At 54.4% G+C, this 24,216-nt stretch overlaps 7 protein-coding genes across 7 annotated transcripts; 1 reads left to right on the forward strand and 6 right to left on the reverse strand.

Moving 5' to 3' along the window:
• Positions 1–8,461: 8,461 nt before the first annotated feature.
• A1O7_03984 (uncharacterized protein) lies at positions 8,462–8,967 on the reverse strand (the record flags this gene model as incomplete). The annotated part of the gene is made up of 2 exons (XM_007758000.1): positions 8,462–8,731; positions 8,842–8,967. 2 exons carry the CDS (start codon positions 8,965–8,967, stop codon positions 8,462–8,464), a joined length of 396 nt encoding a protein of 131 aa, XP_007756190.1.
• A 72-nt stretch (positions 8,968–9,039) lies between these two features.
• Positions 9,040–9,399, reverse strand: A1O7_03985 (uncharacterized protein; the record flags this gene model as incomplete). Its single annotated transcript, XM_007758001.1, has 1 exon — positions 9,040–9,399. The coding sequence occupies one exon, from the start codon at positions 9,397–9,399 to the stop codon at positions 9,040–9,042; it is 360 nt and encodes a 119-aa protein (XP_007756191.1).
• An 809-nt stretch (positions 9,400–10,208) lies between these two features.
• On the forward strand, positions 10,209–11,552 carry A1O7_03986 (peptidyl-prolyl cis-trans isomerase D; the record flags this gene model as incomplete). Its single annotated transcript, XM_007758002.1, has 5 exons — positions 10,209–10,227; positions 10,289–10,356; positions 10,411–10,420; positions 10,475–10,561; positions 10,612–11,552. The coding sequence occupies 5 exons, from the start codon at positions 10,209–10,211 to the stop codon at positions 11,550–11,552; spliced, it is 1,125 nt and encodes a 374-aa protein (XP_007756192.1).
• Positions 11,553–11,931: 379 nt separating this feature from the next.
• On the reverse strand, positions 11,932–13,698 carry A1O7_03987 (uncharacterized protein; the record flags this gene model as incomplete). Its single annotated transcript, XM_007758003.1, has 1 exon — positions 11,932–13,698. The coding sequence occupies one exon, from the start codon at positions 13,696–13,698 to the stop codon at positions 11,932–11,934; it is 1,767 nt and encodes a 588-aa protein (XP_007756193.1).
• A 326-nt stretch (positions 13,699–14,024) lies between these two features.
• Positions 14,025–14,522, reverse strand: A1O7_03988 (uncharacterized protein; the record flags this gene model as incomplete). Its single annotated transcript, XM_007758004.1, has 1 exon — positions 14,025–14,522. One exon carries the CDS (start codon positions 14,520–14,522, stop codon positions 14,025–14,027), a length of 498 nt encoding a protein of 165 aa, XP_007756194.1.
• A 1,697-nt stretch (positions 14,523–16,219) lies between these two features.
• A1O7_03989 (uncharacterized protein) lies at positions 16,220–17,658 on the reverse strand (the record flags this gene model as incomplete). The annotated part of the gene is made up of 3 exons (XM_007758005.1): positions 16,220–16,388; positions 16,479–17,248; positions 17,500–17,658. The coding sequence occupies 3 exons, from the start codon at positions 17,656–17,658 to the stop codon at positions 16,220–16,222; spliced, it is 1,098 nt and encodes a 365-aa protein (XP_007756195.1).
• A 1,351-nt stretch (positions 17,659–19,009) lies between these two features.
• On the reverse strand, positions 19,010–21,044 carry A1O7_03990 (uncharacterized protein; the record flags this gene model as incomplete). Its single annotated transcript, XM_007758006.1, has 3 exons — positions 19,010–20,062; positions 20,118–20,173; positions 20,225–21,044. The coding sequence occupies 3 exons, from the start codon at positions 21,042–21,044 to the stop codon at positions 19,010–19,012; spliced, it is 1,929 nt and encodes a 642-aa protein (XP_007756196.1).
• Between the last annotated feature and the right edge of the window lie 3,172 nt (positions 21,045–24,216).

Below are 24,216 nucleotides of genomic sequence, written 5' to 3' on the forward strand. Positions count from 1 at the left end.
TGATACCCAATGTGGCTATATGTTATTTTGAGCAACAGATTATGGACAGTGTCCTTGCCGGTCTCTGGAAGACGCAGGAGGATGTCATCGACCAGTCGTGCTGGCCATGGAGTGCGTCTCCCGTACACCCAAGTCAGACGCATAGTGGTTGGAGGTGTGGACAACAACCACGATGACTTTGATAGCAATGGAAACCCCCTTGTTTGGGACCTGCATTCGCAACCATGAACATTCCGTCTTCTGAGTGCCTCCTGCCCGCCCTCCTTCGGTGCAAGTGCTTACGTTTTCGTTGCCCGCGGCTACACAAGTGGGCAAGACCAGCTCGAGTGTCTGCCACTTGACGCCTTCTGCTGCAGCTAACTCCTACGACTTTCTACGTAGCAGTGAAACTCCACCCAGCACGCATATTGTCTGGGCAGATGTGTCTCGAAGCACCCAATTGAGGCAAGTGACGAGTGGGGCCGGCCGCCCTCTGGTTGGTGACCGTGGACAGAGGACGTGAGGACCTGAGGTCAAGAATTCAGCATCAGTGGGTGAGAGCCTACTGTATGTCCACTCCCCTCTAGACGCGGGCGAAATACCGGCACCCAACCGCCCTCCGCTCGAGTTAAGAGTTGCGAGACTCAAGACAACACGAGCGTGCCGCACCGCTAGCAGGCAGTTGAAGCAGTACCAACGAATAGTCGTGACGATATCTTGCCAATCGAGTACGGCGCGCACACTTCGGTGCGAGAACCACTCAATTCAGCCTGGCTACACAGTTGGATCTCGATACCAAGCCAGGATCTCTTCATGACCGAAGACAAAAAAAAGCAACTGGTAGAATTGTTCCTGTGGCCCGTCAAGAGTGATCACATTCCTGTGAGGGGACGGGACTGTGCATGGTTGGTTCCAATCGGATTCTTTGGCCTCCAACATGCAGAGAAACTGGTCGAACAGCCAGCCAGTGAGGCGGGAATCCTTTGTTTCGACACGAATGGTGGGCCAACAACTGCTTCTCCAAAGTTCAAGTGGCGACCTCGTGAAATCATTCCTTGTAAAGCGATGCCTCTCGTCCATAAAGGAAATGATAGTCGCTCTTTGCATCCTGCGGAAACCGGACCCGAGTCAACAGTGGTGTCTACCGGCACAAGCGACATGAGGCATCAGGCGTCCACCACATCATTGCTCTCAACGTCTTGAACACCACCGGGAACGCAAGGCCCTGGACACCCGGATCGTGAATCAGACGTGGGTGCCCAGCAGTTTGGTGGTTCCCAAAGACATATCATGACGCAAACCTCTCACCTCAATGTCAGCCGACCTGACACCTAGAAGACCTCGTATAGGTCGGCTGACGGGCAGACAGTCAACGGCCGCTTTGCGAAACATGATGATCATTCTCAGAACGAGTATTTTCGCGAACACGCATTCACAAAACGACTTCGAGGGTGAGTGGCCTGAGCACGGTAGCGAACTAGCACTCCACTGGCTACCTCGACAGTGTCTTTTGTAGGAAAGATGCTGTACGAGCTACGAGCTACCGTACGAGAACTGCAGCAAAGAGATCGGCCGGGCCCCATCCACGTGGAAGAGGAATGCCTCGTGCCGCATTTGCCCACGGTGATAGACAGCTAATATGCCCGAAGTGGCAAAGAGTCCTGCGGTCTTTCGCGTGGCACTGGTGGCGCCATGGAATACTTGAGACACTGCCATCAGCTTGGGATTCGTACGAGTACACCTTACATGCGCCGTGCAGCGTAAGCGAGAGTGCGAAATCTCAGAAGCCAGTACTATTGACAGCTGCTTTCCAAGAGCCATCAGAAGTGCCAATGCGTACGACCGGATTGAGGGGCAACTCGGTCAAGTGCCCGCGCAGTTTGGAAAGGCGGGAAGACCCTCATGCTTACGCCTAAGCCCTCAGAGAACCACCTGTCAGGATTGGGCAACACTTCTTCTGTGGCTGACTGAGTCGTTTCAGCGCGCTGCACGCTGGAGCCAGGAGCCAGGAGCCAGGAGACAGAAGGATGAGGGAAAGCCACAAGATTCCTCATTCGCAACTCATCCCAATCTCAACCATTTCCTCAGGCAGGAACAATTAGCGCCCTCAGTGTTGACAGAACAGACGACGAGTAACAAACTGCCTCATTGCATCACTCCTCACTCCTCACTCCTGCAGGGGGTCTGGAAATGCAAGAATCACTTCACCCTTGTCCTTTTCCTCTCCGGCGTCATGGAGCTTCTATCTCTGGAACCTCCTGCATAGTGCATAGGAGGTTCTCTGACTTTGTCGTTGCATGGCGTGCAGGCACGAGGCCCCCCGAAGACCCTTGTGGAGTGCCGATTGTGGACTGTCGACTGTGAAGCGTGAACTGTGTGCAGAACCACAGAGGGGCAAACGGATGACAAGAGGCTGACAGCAGCTCTACCATTATCGATATCGCTATCGATAGAGGGGAAGCGACAGGGCGTATCGATAAGTCACGAACTCGGTGCGCGTATCGATAGCAGATTACTTTATCGGCTCGCTTACACAGTAAAGTGGGTGTGAGTGGACCGTCTGTAGACGAGGACCGACCGCTAGATTTTCTGGGGGCGGTCTCGCCGTCTCCTCAATGGCTGGTCCGTGGCGCAGCCCCAGGGTCGGAGGTACCGAGTGCCTGTACACAGTAAGCTCGAGTCTCCATCCACCACAATCCTTCACAGTGGTCTTCAACTTCAGACGTACGAACACAGGGACTTTTGCGTGCGCTCATTTGACGAGAGCACGACTTACCGCACACAGTGATTATTCGATGACCACCGCAAGGTCGCCAAGCGCATTGCATTACCCACATTACATATCCAGCACCCGAACGCCGGATCGAGACGTCAAGACATTGGGGGCTTTGCGGCACAGGAGCTGCCAGCAAATTTTGCCTCCATGCTGAAATACAGACGCCTGCGAATGAATTATCATGAATGTAGGTAGGAACCAGAGTTCTCTCTGTCCCATCCTGCGGCCCTATGTGATCTCGAGAATATGCCGGTTGATTCACGCCTGATGCCCGATGAGGCGCCTCATACGAGTACTCTAATGGGAGGAGCTTACTACATACGCAAACGGATTCATATACACCCTTACGCACGTACCGATAAACTTCGGACCGTCTGCTAGGCAGGGTACCTTCATAACGCGCATGAGATCCTTCGAGCTGACGGTCCCTCACTCAAATCACCTAGGCTCTCGGGTGTCAGGTGCTAGGTGTCAGAACTTCTGTCAAAAGTCATCTTCTCCACGTTTACGACGACTCCACCTACACAGTACACAGCACTGGATAGCTCGTATGAGTACCTGAGATGGAGAGTATGCAAGAGCATTTGCGGCGGCGTCTAAGTCTGTGATGAGCGCTATCGAGGGTGTGCTTCCTCCTGTGCAACCACCCCGATGCTCACCATGCTTCTCTTCCTCCTTCTACCGGTACGTGGACACGCTATCTTACTACCCCGTGTACACATCAACACCAACAAGTACTGTGTACATGTTTATGTCTCAGTTGTACACCACCATGAGCGAGCGAGTGCATTTTTCCGCCCGCGGCGTGAGTGAGTGCGTGGTCAACCACCTCGTCAGGTCAAGTGAAGTTATTGCAGGTGAGGATCTCTCGCGAGTCGGCAATGGCGGTCCGCCATTGAAGGGCGCATATGCCCGGGCATCTACCGCAATGCGATATTCCAATCGCATAAAGTACGCAAGATCGCCTACTCGCACACTCGCAGGCAGGCAGGCAGTAGGTAGCCAAAGGCAGAATCTCCGGTTCTCAGCCACCACTAATTACCTCGTACCTACCTACCCGCCTACCTAGCTATCCGTCTGGTCCCTATTTCGTGTCCCTCCAGCCACGGCCCCCGTCCTTGATCCCTCTCAACTACGAGTTGATGCCATGCGTACGTACGTATGATTGATAGATCTTCCCTTCTTCTCCCGCCGCAGTCAGCATTTCCCCGTCGGGTAATTAATTGTCGTCGTTAGCGTACCAGCAGACACTGGACAGTATTCCTCCGAGTAATGCTGCCGAGCAGTCCCGAACCACGGACCTATTACGAGTAGTGACCGGTGGTGCCAGGTGGTGTGGCAAAGGTCCCTGCGGCCCCCGGGCTCGGGCAGAGCAACGTAGTCGCCGTGGCGATGACTGCCTCATGTATGTATGTGCGTAGGTACAGTAGTGTGTGCGGCCGACTCGAGCCGGGTGTTAGGAGTTGCAATTACCAACGGCGACCACAAAGCTGGACATGATTATTGCACTCACGTGTATGGCTGTGTAGATCATCATGTCGATCTGCCCTTTCCACTGTATTGTATATCGACGCCATGTCATGGAGGTGAATGGGTGAGGACCTCGTTTTGGTAGTCTCCTCGCCGAGCCGATCAGCCTTGCTTGCGGGCCGGTCGATCTGTGTGGCGATCTGTGTGGCAATCTACTTGTTCGCCCACAGTATTCGTCTGCCCGAGTACCTCATACACCACTCTGCATATGCTCAACTTCGCGAGATGATGCGTCCGTTCGCAAGAGATACTGTACCCTATATGCGCCCCGCGTGTACGAGTGCGAGCATGAATCCAGAGTGCGAGTATCAATCCGCGGGTAGACTCGACTGCGAATTTGCAGCTGAGCACGACCCCGAGCTCAAGCCATGCGAGGGCAGTCACCGCGAAAGATCGTCCCGGCGCCACCTCTCCGTCTCCTGTTTCGGAACTCCATCGATGTCGCTCGCATTGCTCGCATTGTTCAATTTGACCGGCCTGTATAATACTACATAGTACTGTGCGAGACCATGGGAGTAGTGCGCATGCTACCTACGTGCTGCGGCGAAGCACGAGCGGACAGTCTGGACACGCTCCACTACACAGTAATTACCAGACCGTCAGGCAGTCAATCGCCAACCGCACCCTGGGACCAAAGTCGATGCAATCCAGTCATTGATTCGCCACTTAATGAGGGACTCGCTGGTGGCCTGATCGACTCCTGCACCCGGCAAGTGGCAGACATGTTGCCTTGAGGGTTCATTCGCATACTTACTGGTGCCCGATACGCGCATTCGCGACTTGGGCCTCGTATGGACAAAGACCCTGCGCATCCGAGTCCCAGGGCCCGTACCAGTGTCGGTTCCCTGGCGCAGTGCCAGCGGGCTGGCAAGGGCGACGGACAATGACAATGACAATGACGTCGGCGTGCGTGCCGAGCCCCAGGACGACGGACTACTACGTACGTATCGTATGAGAGATGGATGGATGTGTCCCGCTGGCCGTGTTGATGTCTGTTACGATTATGGATGCAGCGCCAGAACATGTTCACAAGGTCATCGTCACCTCGGTGATGAGCAAAGGTTAAGATGACGAGACCAAGATACCGAGACTGGAAAAGGGGAAAGGGAAGAGTACTTGGCACCAGGAGTTACATGCCTACTCGGACGTGTTGAAAGACTTGACTTTCGTGGTTCTTCTGTGTGTCCCCAAAAAAAGGTGCGCTTAAAAGTCGGACTACGTACAGTCTTGTGAAAGGCATAGCTCAGGGGAGTCAATCTGGTTCTATGTACGGCGGAAGGCATAGCTAGCTACAGTACGAGAAGCCATTATGGTTGTACTCTTCAATCCGACTTCCCTCTCATACGAGGTACCGTAGCTTGAGTCTGTCTTCGATATCACGACTCCGCATGGTCGCGGTATCAATCATGCTGCCAACAGCTCTGCCCGTGGTGAGCTTGGGCCTGCACTTGCCCTCGAGCTGTGTTCCCAATATGGCTCGGCAGTTCACAAGGCATTGCATTGCACACCGTGATGCCACGTCATGAACCTGACCTGCGGACTACTTCCACGAGTTGCGGTCTCTCAGCAGCAAAACAAGACCAAGGCCACCTCATTGAGGTCTCGCTGGCATGTTCTCTCGCTCTCTGCATCGGTGTAAAACGCAGCCGGTTTGTGGGCCTGGAGCAGGAAAGATTCTGGCGTCTTCAACCACAGCTGGATCATGATCCTTCTTCCCCTATGCCTGATAGCAAACAGCGTGCAGTAGCGTCATTTTCCAAGCACATGGGCGGACAGTTGATTCTTCTTTATGCCCGCTGATCTTGAAATGGTGCAGTGCCTCGTGGGTCTTTCTCACCCACTGACACAGGGCATGTCAATGTGCTCTCGTGCTCTTGTACTCTGCTCCCCACGTATCGTGCAACCTCCCAGACGCCACGGAGACACAAAGGGTCTTCCAGAGTAAAATTTGCTGCCAACCCTTCAGGCGACATGACACCGCTTTCTTGCCACCCCCAGATTGTTTACCCTAACAAAGTGTACTGTTCCGCGCTCACCGATAAAAACATGCCAGCGAACAAAAAGTGACACCACAATGGTTGTGTCAGCACAGCTAGAGCTCACAGACTCCAGATCGAACTGGCAAGGTTGGGAGACGCGGGAACTGGAAATCACTCGATGATGCCTCCTTTGGCCAATATCAGTCTTCTGTCTGGGGAAGTCGCACACGCTTGACACGGTGAGGGCTTGAGATGAACATTGCAGGGACCGCGTTGGCGGTCTGGATTGGCCTGTGGAGTGGAACAAGTTGGGGATGGCTGTACTTTGCACGCTCTTGTTCCGAAGACCGTGGCACAGCGTCATTCTGGGAAGTGCCCTGCTATTGCTGCCGCACACAGAGTTGCCGTGCAACGGTGGACGACATGAAATCTGGAACGTGACTAGCGAGGTTGGCAAGGGCGGCGAGCCCTGCTGTGAAGCATGAGTGGCGCCAGGCTTTGCGCGTGGTACGGCGTAAGGGGACGAAACATCAAGTTATCCCTGCATCTTGGGCTGGCCACGGTCGTCAATGCTCATCCCAGTCCCCATTCGTATGGCTCCTCACTTTTCGTGGTGACTCGAATGTCCCCAGGTTGAAATTGGCAGAGAGACACAGCCTCTGTCGAACATGGTACGGGGCAGACTATCAGCACCGTCTGTCAATGTGCCACTTCCGCCACGCGCTGCAATCAACCTGGCGTGGTTATAATACTTACCTGAACAAGGTTGAACACTGATGACTAGAGCTGTCGGACTGATAGCCTCATGCTGTCTGCACTCCGGTCATTCCGGTGGCGACCAGCAAATAGACCTCAAGGAAAGAATTGTCATCACGACAAGTATCGAAACAGAGACCGGCCCAGACGCTTGGACACAGGCTCGCCTTGGAATTTCATCTGTTTGCGCTGTGCAACATAGGCCTGGTATTCTCGTCAAAGCCAGGTCATTGTAGAACGGTCCACCACTGGTCGCGCCAACCTCGCCAGCCACAGTCCGGATTGTTCTTGTGCCCCTTGGAGATGTTTCTTGTCTATGGACTGACTGTAGACGCAGTCGTGAGGATGCTATTCCACCGCAGGAGAGCGCAATCCTGGCGCAGCGCAGCCTTGCCACACGTCAGTCAGAATAGAGCATCCACAACATCAGTAACACTGCTTTTGCTTCTCTTCTGCATGTGAAAGGGAGCGTGTCAGTCTGTCAACCTCGGGGGCAGACAGTCGGTGCGTAGGGAGGGCTGCAGTCTCGTTGAGAAGCCACACTCAGACACAGCATCCTGCTCTTGTCCATGCAGCCCTATCCCGAAGCGGGCTGGGCCAGTCCGAAACCGACATGGGCAAGAATGCGTGGCATGCATGGCCAGAACAGGTCGTGATGAGGAATGCGCAAAGACATGATCCATGGTCGAGACTAGTTGGGGCAAAGTGAGCTGCTGAACAGCCCAATCTGTGGTTGGGAATGCAGGAATATACTAGTATCAAGCCTACTACTGCAGCATGGCCGAGTCGATGGTTAATTAAGCGAGACCGCGTAAAAAGTACGATCCAGAACGATTGCCCGCTTGGGAAGTGGAAACCGAATTCGTGTCGTTAGGCGGCACGGCGCATCTTCAGCCGTGTGTGTGGACAGCCAGACTGGAGAGGTTTGTGGCTTGCATAGATGTTGCAGACACGAGATCGTTGTCAAACAATGGGTGTGCAGGTCAATTGGTCTGAAGTGGCTGATTACCGACGAGCTGGAACCGAACAAGGTTTGAAGACGCTTCAGGCTGAGAAGATGCAGCCGTCGGGCGGCGTCTGTGTCAAGCACTCAGTCGAGCGGTCAAGCCCTCAACGTGAACGTGGAGGAGCCGCCCCGACTCTCCAAGAAGCGGGTGTCTCACATGTTACAGATCCAGAGCTGGCGAGAACGAGCGGGGTCAAGAAATTGTCTTTCTCGAGGCTGAAGCACGTCCGTAGTCATCGGGCGTCGACGACGAATCACAAGAGAGAGCCATGCAAGATCAAAGATGTTTTTCTTCCCTGCCCGAAGCCAACTGCAAAATGCACTTGTACGGGAGCCTGTCAGTGTTGGTCAATGCCACACAAATTCCGCAGACCGCGCGCCAACGAATCTGATGGTTGTCAACTCATGTTCTGCACTGTCTCCATCACAGCCACATCAGCTGGTCGTTGGCGGATGGGCAGGTCGCATGTACAGGTACTCCTCGGAGTCTGGTGTCTCTCTGGAATCTAGGCGCATGGCATCTTCAGAAAACTTCACTTCAGCAGAGTTGACCGGCTCAACTGAATTCTCCCGGGCATCCATCTCCCCAAGATCCTTGACGGCATAGACATGACGGGCAAGATGAGTACCGATAGTGTGCCAGACTCCGCTTGCATCAGGGGAAAGTGTATCGGCCACTCCGTTTTGGTAAGACTCCTGAAGAGCCTGTTGACACATGCGCCACATCGACCTCTCTCTGTCCCTGGTACGTGCTGTGTTGCTCTAGAGAACACGTCGCCTTAGTCTCCACCCATAACAGAAGGGAATGGACTTACGGTGCCGTCTACCCAGGACAGACCAATGGTGGGCAAAATGAAAGGAGGAGTGAGCGCTCTGGGACCCCTACGCAACGCAGCTGCATCGTGCACGGCTTGTGGTTCAATCCAATGGTAGGCTGCCATGATGCGCGCAAGGTCGGTGATACGCCACCAAGGACCACACGAATATACACCCTCAGCCGATCGGCGACGGACCTAACGTTCGGCGAAAACGACTTTGATGGCCATGGTGCCCGCATTGATCTCAGCTGTCAGCTCGTTTCTCAGTATAATACACGCTGCTAGTGCTCGCTTGCTAACGGCCCTCAAGTACCCAGCCGCCTGATTGAGACCAATGAAGGGAGCCCTGTCGCGGTCTGGGGTCTCGTAACGAGGACCGACATAAATGGTAATGGTAGAACACTGGTGCCATGGGAACCCAATGAAAGATGCTAAATCTGGCTTGACGTCGCTGATGTTCAGAATCCAGCAATCGCCTCTTTTGTATGCTGGCGGCTCCATTGGTGGAGTTTCGTAGCAGGAAAAGTCAGGTGGGAGTTGTTCGGAGCTCGCCATGATGGATAGTCGGTGGACGAGATCAGAAAGCCCTAAATGTTATGAATGCGAGCAGCAATCGAAGATACGCGCAAGTAAGATGATGCTGTGAAAGGACTGCGAGAGATCGAGGGAGCAGGTTGAGTGACAGGGTTGGGGAGGACTATTTGAAGACTGTGTTGCAAGTGGGAGGCGCGCCTTTCGCGCAGATAATCTTGAGGATCGTCGGCTCTAGCTTTGCAAAGTGCATGGCGCCTCACTCAAAGACCTGGTTGAACAGTATGTATGGCTAACCACAGACAATTTCTGTTGCAGCTGCGGCAAAGGCCGGATTCAAGAATAGGGCCCTGTGGCCGTCAACGCCGATGATGCTGTCATAGTCATCGGAATCAAGATGGACACTTCCGGCGCAAGGGCCACTCCGTGCTTCCTGCAGTGGCCAGTCTCCTCAGGTGTTGGTATGAGTTGTGATGCTACCTACCTAGGTATCGTTGCTGTGCAAGTGTGATGCTCTCCAGGCACAAAGGGATCACGGCAAGAGCCGTCGTGCTCGGGCGACCTTCTGTTCAAGAATGATATCCCCGCTAAATTCCCCCTCAGGCACCGACCAGCTCTGATTGGTTGACACGCCCACCGCCGCGGGTGCCCGCCATTGAATACAGAAGATTCAAGAAGTTTTGTGCGAGACAAGCCTCATTACGTCTCACACCTCTCAGTCTGCACCGCTTCTCGAACACTAACACCAGTCGCGAACAGTACACCTACGCCGGCTTTCCACTAATCCGTGCGCATTTTCTTTTCCAACGCTTGAACCTTCGGGACCGATCGCAATGGCGGAAGCAAAGAGTGGTAAGGCTCACCGATGCCTTTCAAAGTGAAATCGGCATGGCCTGACCCAGTCTTTGTGTAGGAAGACCTAGAGTCTACTTCGACATCTCCATCGGCGGTAGGAAACAAGGCCGGATCGTCCTCGAGCTTGTAAGTCCACGCCATGGCCTTACTGTGAACCAGCCAGTCTAACACAGATCACAGTACAATGACAGTATGTCACTCTTTTCTCGCTCTCCTCTCACACCTCACTGACGTACCTCCCAAGTTGTACCGAAGACGGCCGAAAACTTCCGTGCCTTATGCACAGGTGAAAAGGGAATCGGGAAGCAGGGCAAGCCGCTGCATTACAAAGGTGGGCAATCAGATACGGTTGATATTGCGCGAGGCTGAGCCGTGAGCTAGGGTCGATCTTCCACAGAGTGATCAAGTCGTTCATGATCCAGGGCGGTGACTTTACGAGAGCCAACGGCACCGGAGGCGAGTCAATCTACGGTGAAAAATTCGACGACGAGAACTTCGAGCTGAAGCATGACCGACCCTTTCTACTGTCCATGGCCAACTCGGGTCCCGGCACCAACGGATCACAGTTCTTCATTACCACCGTCCCTACTCCACACCTCGATGGCAAGCATGTTGTTTTTGGCGAAGTCATCAATGGCAAGAACATCGTCCGCACAATCGAGAACTTACCGCTTCAGTCAGACAAGCCCGTGGGCGGTGACGTGGTAATCGACGATTGTGGCCAGCTCGAAGGTGACAGCTACAACTCAGCCACTCAGAAAGTAGCCGATCCCACCGGCGATCCATACGAGGACTACCCGGATGACCAGGGCGAATCATTGAAGGGTGAGGAGTACTACAAGATTGCGCTGGATCTCAAGGACTTCGGCAACAAGGCGTTCAAAGTCGGCGACGTCGAGACCGGCATCGAGAAGTACCAGAAAGGCCTGAGGTACCTCAACGAATACCCGGCAGCCAACGACAACGATCCCAAAGACCTTCAGAGCAACCTAGACCACCTGCGATTCACGCTGCACAGCAATTCTGCACTTCTGGCCGTCAAAGCCAAGCGCTACGAGGAGGCCGAGAAGTGGGCTACTTTTGCCATTGACGCTCCTCCCAAGGATGCCAAGGACACGGACAAGGCCAAGGTATACTTCCGCCGTGCACAGGCTCGGGTGGCTTTGAAGGATCTGGAGGAGGCACTCAAGGACTTTGAGCAGGCGTCCAAATTGGCGCCCGAGGACGCGGCGATCAAGTCTGAACTAGCGAGGACCAAAAAGACACTGGCGGACAGCATGAAGAAGGAAAAGGAAAGCTACAAGAAATTCTTCACCAGCTGAATCGGGGAACCGGCTGGAGGAGATTACAAGCCCGATATGCTGGTTGCCTGGCATGAGGGTGTGGACACAGTGGTCGGTGCAACATTGGACGGTGGCATTACATGACAGGCGTGCTGTAAAGGAGCGACAAGCCCTTCCTGGGAAGCGTGGTTGGCGCCTTGTCTGTTCAGCGTGCGGTTTTTAGTAAAAATGGCAGCTTGTCAACTGGTCCAACAAACGATATTATGATCCGGTACAGTAATCACGCAACGTGTCCACTATCGTATCACGCCGAGGACATTCACCCAGTGATGATCAAACCCAGCTGCCTAGGTAGTCAACCTAGCAAGTCTTTCGCCTGTATTTCACCTGTATCAATGCTTGTTTGTTGGCAGCAAGGTCAAGGCTGACTCCTCCCTTCTGCGTTGCCGCTCGCCATACTACCCGTGCTCTTCCCATTCTTCATCTCCTCGCGCCAAGTCTGTCTCTCCTGCCCGGCCACCCCAGGCCCCTTGTACACACTCCCATACGGCCCCGACGCCCAGCTCTTGCCCTCCCTGGCCTTCTCCGTCTCCAGCCTCCCCTTGGCGCTAAACTTGCGGCGGTACCACTTCCCGTACACGAGCAGGTAGTACAGCCTGAAGGCGAGAAACGCGAACTTGTCGTGCTCCAGATCCTCCGGGTAATCGGCACCCAGATCCACTGCCGCCGCAATGCCCGCCATGATGGCGACCTCGTGCGCGTTGACGAGCGTCCACGAACTCGCGTAGCGCACGCGGTTGCGGCCCTGCAGGAACATCATCCAGGGCACGACGAGCACGTAGTGCGTCCAGCTGTGGCAGAGCTGGTGCCACCAGTCCTTGCGGATGATTTTAGTCTCGTCGATCTCGCCGTCGCTCCACAAGTGGCCGTCGCGCTTCTTGTTCAGGAAGATCGTCTGGAAGACGTGGCTTTCAAAGGGCACGTTCTCGGGAAATTGGCACTGGTAGTTTGTCGTGTCGAAGCACATTTCCAATTTACTAATGTCCTGCGGGTACATCTTGATGTAGTACATGGGGCGGAAGTTCTGTTTGGCGTACTCGATGCGCGAGGACTGGTCGTCCTTGCCCGTCAGGGATGTTACGCCGGGCGTGGCGGCCGAGTAGAAGTTCTCGTAGTGCTTCTTCATGTAGTCCGCGTCGGTGTGCGTGATGGTGATGTCGTCGGAGAATTTGGCCGAGCCGAGCACCTTTCGCTCGCGCCACGAGGACGTCTTGCTGAGCACGCGTTTCGCCGTGTCGGCGAGGCAGCAGAGGACGAGCTCGTCGTAGTGTTCCTCGAATGTTGGGGCGTTGGGGTCGCCGAATTGCGCGTTGTGGTGGTCCGGTTCGGGCGTGCGGTGCTTGAGACAGACAATCACGCCGCGCGACTTGGAGCGGTGGAGGACGCTGACGAGCTCCGTAGACAGGCGGACCGTCACGCCCCGCGATTCCAGGTCTTTTTGCCACGTGGTGTAGAAGTCGCTAAAGTTGGGGAAGACGACCATGGGAGGCAGGTTGGAGGCGATGCTGAGTTTGTCGTACGGGTACCACATGCCGTAGGTGGGCGAGGTTATGAGGCGTTCAAGCATGATGGAGGGGACATTCGGTGCTTCATTGCCGGTCCCTAAGAACAGGGCAACCATGGGCAGGGCGACAGTGTTGGTGAATTCCTCGGAGAAGAACCATAGCTTGAAAAAGATCCTCATGGGGATCAGGGCGAAGAAGATCTCGAACCAGCGCATGAATCGGATGGCAAAGTGGAGTCGGCGGACTTCGCTCTGGTGCTTCTTGATCAGTTCCGTGGGAAAGACGTTGGTCCAGAACGTTTCGCCCTTGCCGAAGGATACTTGCAGGTTGACAAGGTCGGCATGGTAGCCTTGGCGGGCAAACATGGTGAGCGTGTGGTGGAAGATGAAGCTGCCGCCCTGGACGCCCTGATTGAACCAGCTTGCTCCGTGACGATCCTTGTCGAGGGGGCATGAGAAGGCTTGTCCGCCGCAATAGTCGACGGCGTCGATCAAGGTGACGTCGTATTTCTCAGGATGTTGGGAGAGGTGATGGGCTGTGGCCATCCCGCCAGCGCCTGCGCCGACGATGAGAACCCTCTTGCGACCATCTTTAGTGTTACCGACGGGTTTCTGAGACATGGCGGCAGTGGTAGCGGTAGAGGGTCGACCCTCGATATCCTGGCGGAAGGAAGCGCTGTCCATCAACAAGAGATGCTACCAAGAAGCACAACCGGGAGACAGACGAGCAAGGCCTGTTCCTGGCTATATGTAATAATGGCGTGCAAGTCAATGGAGCTGTGGTGGTTGGCAAAGTTTCCATGATCCGTCCATTGTGGCTTGCGACGTCATCACCTCGAACTTTTGTTCATCCCGTCCAGGTCTCATCTTGAATCTGGTCGCATGCAGATGCAGATCGATCTTCGCAATTGGGCGGGGTCGCATTAGTTCCGATCGTTCCGGCTTCGCTAATCTGGGTTATTCGCCTTTCTTTTCCTGCTCGGGCCTGAGGTTGCTGTACTGTTGCTGGTGTTGTCAATCTGGTTGTGATTTTCGGGTGAGGATGTCTGTTCCGCGATTGTCGGGGAGTCAGCTGCCCGACAGTCCTTCCCTGACTGCAAGGCCTTCACGAGTCTTCCGATAGTCGTGAGATGCACATCTATACCAAAGCGTTCTTTGAGATTGTGCTGGACAGCCTTCCGCTCGGCGTCTGGGTAAGTTGCAAGGTATTCCTTGACGCCTTGAAGTGCATAGTCTGGTACCTTGGGTGGCCGGCCCCTCGGACGCCGGTTACGATTCAGTATCTCTGGATCAATTACACTGCGGGTTTTCACCTGCGAGATAAATGGTTGGGAGACACCCAGAGCATCAGCGATGTCTGACGGTTTGACGCCGGCAGCCAGTTGAACCAGGACCAAGTTCCTGACTTCGTCCGAGTACCGATGATGAGAACCACCTGAGACCATGGCGAGGTAGTCGGACGCCGATTCCAATTTACATAGTAAATGCCTTCTAATAGCCCGGCAAGCTTATGTAGCTGTCGCTATCGATTCCAAGTTTACGTGTAGAATAACGACGCGTTTTTGCATTTTTGACCGTAAACAGAAGGTCGGCCGATGGCAGACTCGCTTCCTCACTCTTGCCTCAGATCATGCTCCCACTGAGCGCAGCTTCATCCATGACAGCAACTACTGACGAACAGGTAATGGTTGCAGCGAGAGGACTCTCTACCACTTGCCAGAATCGAAATTTTACCGTCCAACTTATCTGGAACCCCTCCCTGAGCCTGTGTCCGAACTTGTGCCTACCTTGGAAAGTCTCATCCCCGAAGCTCGAGCCTGATTGAGCCCAATATGCTATCACACGCGACTCACGCTGAGCGTGGAAAACGGTTACTTTCAGGATACAAAGAAACCTCCATCGCACCGCGTCGAAGTACCAGAACTTCTTCCCGTCTTCATGATCGGTTGCATTCGCCGCTGGAGACTGCGGCCGGGTTCAGCACAAACCACCAAACTCAAGAGTTGAATAGCGATGCATACTACAGAGAGTAACATGGTGAGCTATTACAATATTGCAAGAGCACATTTTACCCATGGATGGAGTGGCTTTCATTTCTAGCTTCATTCATGCGGCACTCTCAATTAATGTGACATCCCTTCATATCCCAAAGTCACCTATTTGTTCCCTTACCTGTGGTGGCGGCAGCAGCAGCAGCAGCACAATTTCTTCACAGTGACCGTGTTCTAGCACAATCAGTAACTGTGTCATTACTGCATTCTCTCACTATTTGTTGTCACAATGTTATTGTGTTGTTGACCTCTGTTGCCATTCGAGGCAATGGAAATGAGTCTAAGTAGTGACTCCTTGGGATGTCCCTTCAAGGCAGAAGGCAGGGGGTTGGATTTACAAAAGGTCATACCCATCTCTTCGCAGCCGGAGAACATTATATCGATCGAGGGCAGATCTACCACGGCTAGAGAACCACGCAAAGTGTTCGACAGGGCCCAGCAAGTTCCGCCCTGTCCTCCTCCAGTATTTCGCTTGCGCAGATATGGGTGCAAATATGTCGTGTTCAAACCCGTCAGATGCTCAAGAAGGACCTTTCGGAAAGGAATGCGACTGCCACATACGGGTGATACGAAATTTTTGCCGCACATGTGATGAAAACGGCATGAGGACTCTGATCCCCTCTACATCTCGCAGAGAAAATCCTCGCAAGTTTTGGGTGCTTGATTCTACCTGTGAAGGTCACGGCAGATCCCGGATAATAAGCGACGTCCGAAGCATCAAGAAGCTGCTGCCATATAAGGGCTGTAAGTTTTCTCAAGCAGAAGATCCAGACGCCCTGGTGATGGAGTCCACAATTGCTAATGTGAAGCAGGCAAGACTTGCAAGAAGAGGTCAAAGAACTTTTCGCGGCTATCAACTGGCAACTCCGTTCGCTGAGGCTCTTCCGATCATCCTAAGGAGCTCTACCAAGCTCCAACATGGTGACCGCTTGGCCCGGTCCGTCGCAGATGTCAAACAAGTTACTTCTTGCTTCTTCCACTTGAGAAAAACAGCACTCTACGCCAGCCCCCACCGAATGACGTTGGTAGTCTGATACGAGATTGGGCGACGTCTCCGCGTAACAGCTGTTCTGAACCGCGCTCTCCCTCCCTCAGAGTCGCGACTCGCGCGCCCCAGACCGAAGCTTGCTCAGCTTCAGAGCCTCTCGCACACCCAGGTCAATCATGACATCTTCCGATCCGCCGGGGACGATCAGCGCAATCACACTGCGCGAGATGGCCTCTATTCTTGCACCCTGACCACTCTTCGTAAGGCCGAGCCTGTTTGCCGTCAGTACCGCTACCAATCTCGCGAGCTCACTCCGCTCGCTGGGATGACGGCACAAAGACAAGGAACTTGCTGGTACTCACCCGCCCATGATCTTCACACACTCATCCGCCACATATTTCACCACCATGCCCGCCTCGACTTTAAGCAAAGCCGTCGTCCCGCCCAGCAGCCTATTCCCCTCCTTCTCACCAAGATGATCCAGCTCATATACAATTTGTTCAACCCACGCCTGCAGGGCCTCGACCTTCTTCCCGCACAACCCCAACTTATGCCGCACAACAGGCTGCTCGATCAGCTTTCCACCAAAGACATCCCTCTTCTGCGCCCACGCGAACGCATCTTCCAGACAGATGCGCGCTCCGCGCAGGGCCTGGAACGCAATCCACAGCCTCTCGTGGTTGAAATTGGACATGATGAACTTGAACCCGCCGCCCTCTTCGCCGATCAGCATGTCGGCCGGCACTTTGACGTCCTCGAACGTAATGTACGTGGTGGAGCTCAGTTTGCCGGCCCCAATCTCGATCCTGCGGCACTGGATCCCCGGTAAATGGCGGTCGATGAGGAGGAAGCTCAGACCCGCGGCCCCGGAGTCCGGTGGTCCTGTCCGCACAGCCGTGCTGAAGTAGTCGCTGAACATGCCGTTGGTGATCCACTTCTTCTCGCCGTTGACAATGTAGTGCTTCCCGTCGGCGGTTTTCTCGGCCGTGGTGGTCAAATTGCGCACGTCGGAGCCCGCGCTGGGTTCTGTGATCGCGAGGGAGATGCGTTTCTGGCCCGACAGGATCTCCGGGAGGACCTTGGCCTGCAGGGCTGGGGAGGCGAATTGGCGGATGGGCGGGGCGCCGACTGTCTAGACGATGGAGACTGGTCAATACAGAAAATGACACCCGAGTATGCTCTTGAACGATGGGTAAACTGTCACAGATGTGATGGGCCTAAACGCTCCTCTTCACAGGGGAGGATTGAGGAGCCCACCGCAGACAAGGTGGCCGTACAGTACAACACAGCACAACACAACAAGGTCATAGGAGGGCCGGAAGACGTGACTTGACATGAACGAAACGAACGAAACGAAAAGGAAGATCGACTGACTCAACTTACCAAACCGACAAAAATCGAACTGACAGCTCCCCCTCTATACAGTTCATCCCAGAGCACGAGATCGTGAAACCCATCCCATTCCTCCGGCTTGATGTCCCCAATGATGGGATACTTGCCCGCCCATTCCCTGGGGATCGCCCTTCCGGCGGCAATGGGCATGAGGAGTCCATCGGCGGCGCATTTCGCGTATACCTCGTTGGGAACCTCGCCTGCGGCTTCCCATTCCTCGCTGCGAACGTTCTGCGCGGAACAAAGTCAGAACGGAGCCTTTCACCCTCGCGTCGTCGCAACCGGAATAGAGGGGAGGGGCCAGGGAAAGAAAGCTGCAATGGCACGGCCGAAATAAATTACAGTTTCCTTGGGGAAGAGAAGAGAGCTGCAGCGGAAGAGACGTGCGTATGTGAGGGTATGCGTACCTCTTGGACCCATCTCCTCACCACCTCGCGCAGACGGCGATGCGAGGCCTTATAGTATGGCGATGGACGGCCCGTGTACCTACAGTGCATGGACTCGTCTTGTCAGCAGGCCAGTACGTCCAGGGTGTGTTTTGTAGCGGGACGGTGATTTGCTTCCTCGGGGCAGGGCGACACATAAAACGCACCACGCGGGTTCCGCAAAGGGGAGCGGACTGCCGAAGTGGTCGGTCGGCATGGTATGGTATGGTGCTCTGCTGTGCTGTACTGGCTCGTTCCGGGCTCGATATCGAGTACTGTGGCTATTAATGTGATTATGCGTGATTCGTGCCCCGTGCTTCGGTGCTGTCTAGTTAGGGACTGTATGCGGTTGACTTTCGGATGGTACGGGGTTTGCTGTATTTGATCGTGCTATGTGATGGCGCCTCGTGTTGGGATACCGGCGCAATGTCCGAAGACGAGGTTTAATCAAGGGGTCCAGTGAGGTGGATAGATTTCTGGTCTGAAGCTACTCAGTCTTGGAGATTGAGTTCCACGATGGGCACTCAGCATGCATGTATTCAGTGTATGTAATTATTGCTCGCGTCGACGGTCGCACTTACGGTACCCTGGCGCGGCCGGCACGTTGGCTGCCGAGGTTGTTTCTGGCCGGTTGGAGCGTTTACAGTACAAGTGTACCAATCGATGACTACGATAGCACCTCCTCTAGCTCGGTAGGTGGCCTTGCTCCCTGTTGACCGACGCCGAACCCCACATTCACCGCCCTGAATCCTCGCAGTTTACTCTGTACCTTACCGAGCCTTGGAGGTGCCGAACTTGGGCTGTCGAGTGCAAGACATCAGTTTCTTAGTGTCAGCCAGTGCCAGCCTGGACAAGAGCGAATACAGGGCCGTTAGGAGGCCAAGTCGGAACTAAGTATCCGCTTACCCTAATCTATCTAACCTCGGTGGACTTGGAAGCACGATATCTATTAACCACAGCTGAAAGGTTCTTCCGCTATGCTAATGCAAGGAATCACTCCGACAAGGTGAAGCCGAGGTTCAGCAAAAACAACAGCCCCAGCATCCTCGAACCTTTCTTCACGTCATCGTCGTCTCTCAACCGGACGGCTTCGTGTTCCAAGTCCACGTGCCTACTGGGTAAGTCGCGGGGTTGAACAGCCCGGCCGTGTAATTCATCACCGCACCCATGTTAAGCTGGGTGGTGTCCATCACCATCTTGGATCCAGGCAACACACAGTCCTGGACGCCCGCGCAGTAGGTGAAATACTGGCTCTGACTGCTCGGATCGCCTTGCCCACCAACTGTCTGTCTCAGGCCTTCGTCTTCAAAAGCCCCAGAGGAAGCCCCCGCGCTGAAGAAGTAGGTTGTCCATACGCCGGGAGAGTTGGTGTCGTATGTCATTACCGCGTGGAAGACGTTGTTGTCTTGGCCGTAGTGGGAGAAAAACCACTCGATGCTGATTCCGTAGCGGCCCGCGGAGATCTGGTCGATTTGGTAGTATATGCCCTGTTGGGAGGCGCCGATGATGTGGCCGTACGACCAGAACGGGGCCAACGTGTAGCCCGGAAGATTGCCGGCCGGGAAGGACAGAGGAGACGAGTCACTGTTGCGAGACAGCGCGGACCAGGTGTTCTGCGTGGACGCCGTGACTGCGAGATTTGTGTTTGTGAACCAGAAATTTGCCGTCACCCACAGCGTGGTGGTCGATTGACCGAAGATGCGCCATGCGTAGCCTGGTAGGACGCTCGACAGGTCCAGCAACGTGGCGTGGTTGGTGTCGCTCCAGTAGTTGAAGTATGTATTTGTACCACCGGGATAGTCGCGCGCTGAGCCTGAGGTTATGGGACCCACTTGGAAGGGCACTGGTCGAGCGAGGTACAGTTGCAAAGGCTGTGAAGTGGTGGGGCTGCCGTTAGGAGTGAGCCAGCGGCCCGAGTGCACGCCGTTGGTCTGGGTCATGTTGGTGGTGAGTGAAAGACCGTTGCTGACACGGCCAAAGAGAGTGCAGAGGCCAGATGAGGCGGACCAGGAAAAGGCGGCGCAGGTGGAGCTTTGCGCGGCGGCAACGTCGCATTGGTTGGCACAGCTGTTGTAGGTAGCTTGAGTGGTTGCGCCGAAGGGATTGTTGCCGGGGTTCGTGTAGTCAGACTAATCATGCTTTTCAGTATATCTCCGGCATTACTGACGATGGCAGTCAACTTACTGCGCACTCGATATCATAAATACGCCCCTGTGCCGGATTCACCTGTAATTGGCCACCTGGAGCATTGGTTAGCTTCTACGGCCCCCTTAGACTGAAGTGAAACTTACCATAATACTTCGAACGAAGATTGTTGTCGCAGACTGGATCTTGAGGGTAAGCCAGCGGGAAGTTAGCTGACGCCATCTGCGAAAGATCGTTGACCGGGCTCGCTGAAGTGGTCGCAGCGGCTTGAGCCCGAGTGGTGGTTGTCGATGACTGTGTTGTGACCGGGTTGGACGTTGCTTGGACTGCTGAAGTTGAGACCGTCGTTGATGATGAAGTTGCGGAGCTGCCACACAAGAAGCTCGGGTCAGTATAATCGGTGATCAGAGGGTAGCCAGCGTAGAGCAACCGGGCGCTATTGAATGTAGCGTTGCCGCGTGTGCCACAGGTAATGGAAGAATATAGGTAGCAGTTGTTGGTCGTCCCTTGACCAACTGGGGTTACCATGAAAGTCACGCCCAGGCAACTGTTGGCTCGGAGAACATTCGCATACTGACATTGATTGACGCAGTCATTCAGATCAAATATCAGCAGAGCTTGCGACGTCGACCCTGTAAATTGGGTAGAGCATTCAATCTCGTAGTTGGCTGAGTTACCCAGGTAATCGTACTGGTAGCATAGAGGGGAATTGCCTGGACAGATTGTCGATGCATCTGTTGGAGCGGCTGGACAAGTAGTGGGAACATATGAGGTTGTGGTGGTCGCCGAATTTGCCACAGATGACGCAGGCACAATGGATGATGAGATCGTCGGGGTCAGAGCATTCTGGCTCGTAGTGGTGCTCGGTAGTGGGTAGGTCGGGTCACTGATCAAGGGATAGCCAGCGTAGAGCAGGCGCCCACTGTTCACATTCGCATTGGCAACGGTGCTCGTGATGGCAGACATGAGAAGGCAATTGGCGCCTGTCCCAGCCGATGTCCCAAGGTAACTGACACCGACACATCCAAAGGGCAGTGCAACGTTGTAGTTGGTACATTCGCCAATACAATTTTTCAATGATGTTTCGATGGTTGAATTTCCAACCAGGACAGTACCCTGTAGTGCAGTAGCACATTCAACTTCATAGCAGTAGCCATCGCTGTTGGCGTTCAAACCCTGATGATTATAGGTGGGACAAAGGTCAGTCGTGGTCGGTGTGGCAGAACAATAAGACACTACAGCTGTCGACGCAAGGCTAGCAGTGGTGCGTGATGATGTGGTTGTCAGTGTGCTAACAAGCGTCGTACTCGACCTTGAGGTCGCCTGACTGGACGTAGCTGAGCTTGTAGAGACCGGCCGCGATGTCGATGTAGGATTGCTACCGGTTGGGGTGGCAGACGACGAAGACGGGCTTGCAGCAGGAGAAGAGGTGGCTAGATTGGTAGTGCGAGAAGAGCTAGCCGGATTTCCAGCAGGCGAAGAGCTCACAGCACTGGAACTGGGAGACGAAGTGGCCGAATTCCTTGAGGTCGACATCGTGCTCGGTGGCTGTTGGGCGCTCGAAACTCCACTCGGGGACGAGGTTGCAGCACCACCAGAACCGGGGGATCCCGCTGTTGACGACACCACAGCAGGCTGACTGCTTTGCAAGCCTCCGCCACTGCTGGATGGGGTACTCTGGTGAGTGCTCGTTGAACTTGGGGAAATATTCATGCTAGTGGTCGGGTTGCTGGATCCCTGTACGGTCGAGGTGGAAGGGGAGATTGCGCCATTCGCAGCTGTGGACATTGTAGACGCCGGAGGTGGGGGTCCAACTGTGGTGGATGATGCTTCTGCACTCGAACTTGGTGTGGTGCTACTCTCGATACCAGAGAAGACGATTTCAGGGGCATACGGCTCGTTGACAACGATTGCGGCCTGTGAGAAAGAATTCGCTCCCCTGTTTACTGCGGGGATAGAATATTTGAGATGGCATGGATTCCCGCTCTCAAGCTGAAAGAACCGTTAGACATGGGCCGATACAAGCCAGCTAGACTTACAATGTCAAATTCTACAGCAACACACTGGCCTTGCGAAGTAGGGACGTAAGACCTGCACGCATCGACGCATTCCGCAATATCCGAAGCGGGGACAGCATCCAGATCATAGCCTTCGAGATCCGTATCGCACAGGATCAGGTAATTGTTATTGACGGTGCCATCGAATGGGGAGCGATCGTAGCAATTTGGAGTACCGGTCGTTGTTGGCGCAGGATATGCCGTACCACTTGAAGATGGCAAGGGTGCTTCAGAGCTCGAGGAAGGTCCGGCATAAGGTGAAGAGCTTGTCGTACTGGATGGAGAACTCGGTCGTGTCGATGACCCTGAAGCAGAATTGGATGGCTCTGGGGTCGAGGGAGTAGTCGAAACAGAGATGATTGTCTCCGGTGGTGAACCTGTGGTGGTTGGGAATCCAGAATTGTCCGGCGGCGATATACTTGATGAGATAGTAGGCATATTGCCTGATGTGGATTGTGGCAAGCTTGTCGTCGAAGAGGTGGCAGATGGGTTGACATCTACCACAGGAATAACGCCTAACTGAATGACCGTGCAACCTGCTGGTGCCGCTCCGTCGAATGCTGCCACCATTGTCGAGCCAGAAACGCAGAAGATCACACGCCCACCAAGAAATGCATCATTTATCCACGCCAGAGTCCTGTCGAGGTCGATAAGGAATTGGGTAAAGATCCGCGAAGCTCTTTTCATTCCTGGTGTGTCAGATGAAACTGCGAACGGCTGGAACGCGACGTCTCCGGAGGTGGACACATAACCATTCCCAGCCATTAGCTGCCCAAAGGCGTTGACAGAAAAGTCTGCGGCTTGCGAAGAGTCGCTGGTGATTGTTCCATCGGCTCTTAGGTAATCAGTGTTGCCGTTCAATGTAAAGGCAAGAAGAACTGGCGATCCTGGGGTAATGCTGTATGTGTGTCAGTTTCGTCGCTGCGTAGCGCCAAAACAGGTCGTACCTAGGTGTTGTGGACGCGCTGGTAGTGGCACTGCTACTTGTACTTGAACTCGGGTAGACGGCAGGACAATAGCTGACACCAATCGAGATTGTCGTGCCATATCCAAAAACCGGTGTCACCAGCTGCAACGCTACAGCAGCAGTAGTCAAACCCTTCCACATCGTATTGTCTGGGCCCTTGTGCCGGTTGCTTTCATACCTTAGACTCGAGACGCCGTGACAGCGACGACAGATGGAGATTTGAATACATCGTACAGATACGACGGACTCGGTGGTCCGTGTGGGACCTTGCACGCGACTGGAATGGTAAACACGAAATAGGCGGAATGTCAGCCTCGCAGCAGATCAATTCGTGTTTCTAGTTAGAGCATAGCTTGACACTGGGAAGGATGGCTCGCATCATTGTCCAAACCTTTGTGTTAACGCCAACATGTCCTGCCCGCCTAAGAATTTGGGCGAAGTGGGGGCTCCTGAGCAGAGTCCATGAGCTCGACGCCATTGTAATATGACGGGACAAACAACAATGGCGATGGAGCAGCAGGATCTCGACTCTCCATTCCAGCATTCGCAGTAGAGACCAGTCGATCTGGCATATTCGACCTCGGAAGGTTATTGAGAGAGGGAGCACCAGGAGTAAGAGGTGAGAGAGCCACATTTAGACGTGCCTCGCGTGAACAGGAGAAATGGTGGCATCACGTGCGTCAGGCTTGGCGCCGCCCCACGTGACCATAAAGGGAGACCACAACTCCCTGCTGTTTAATTACAATCGTTCGCGTTTGAGGTCGACCCTCCTGTGCTCGTACGACAACAGTCAAAATGCTGCAGACAGGAATACAAACGCTGTCCGTTGACTCGGAGCTCTGCGGTGATTCATGAAACACCGAACTTGGCGCCAAGACCACATCCCATGTCATTCCGCTTCTTGGATCTCTTGGACTCCTTTACCGCCAACCTCCCATCCATGCGTTGTCCTCCCTGCGCCGTTACTACCTCACGCGGTCACCCCGCACTTTGGCCATGCTCCCTTGTGAGCGCCCCAGAGAAGGCCGAGCTCTCGCTTGCAGAAGGACAAGCGACAGGCATTGCCTCTGTCGAGGTAATATCGCTTTGACTGCTCGATGTTCTCCGCGTCCTT

Source organism: Cladophialophora yegresii (assembly GCF_000585515.1).
Source record: "Cladophialophora yegresii CBS 114405 chromosome Unknown aczIN-supercont1.3, whole genome shotgun sequence".
NCBI lineage: Eukaryota > Fungi > Ascomycota > Eurotiomycetes > Chaetothyriales > Herpotrichiellaceae > Cladophialophora > Cladophialophora yegresii.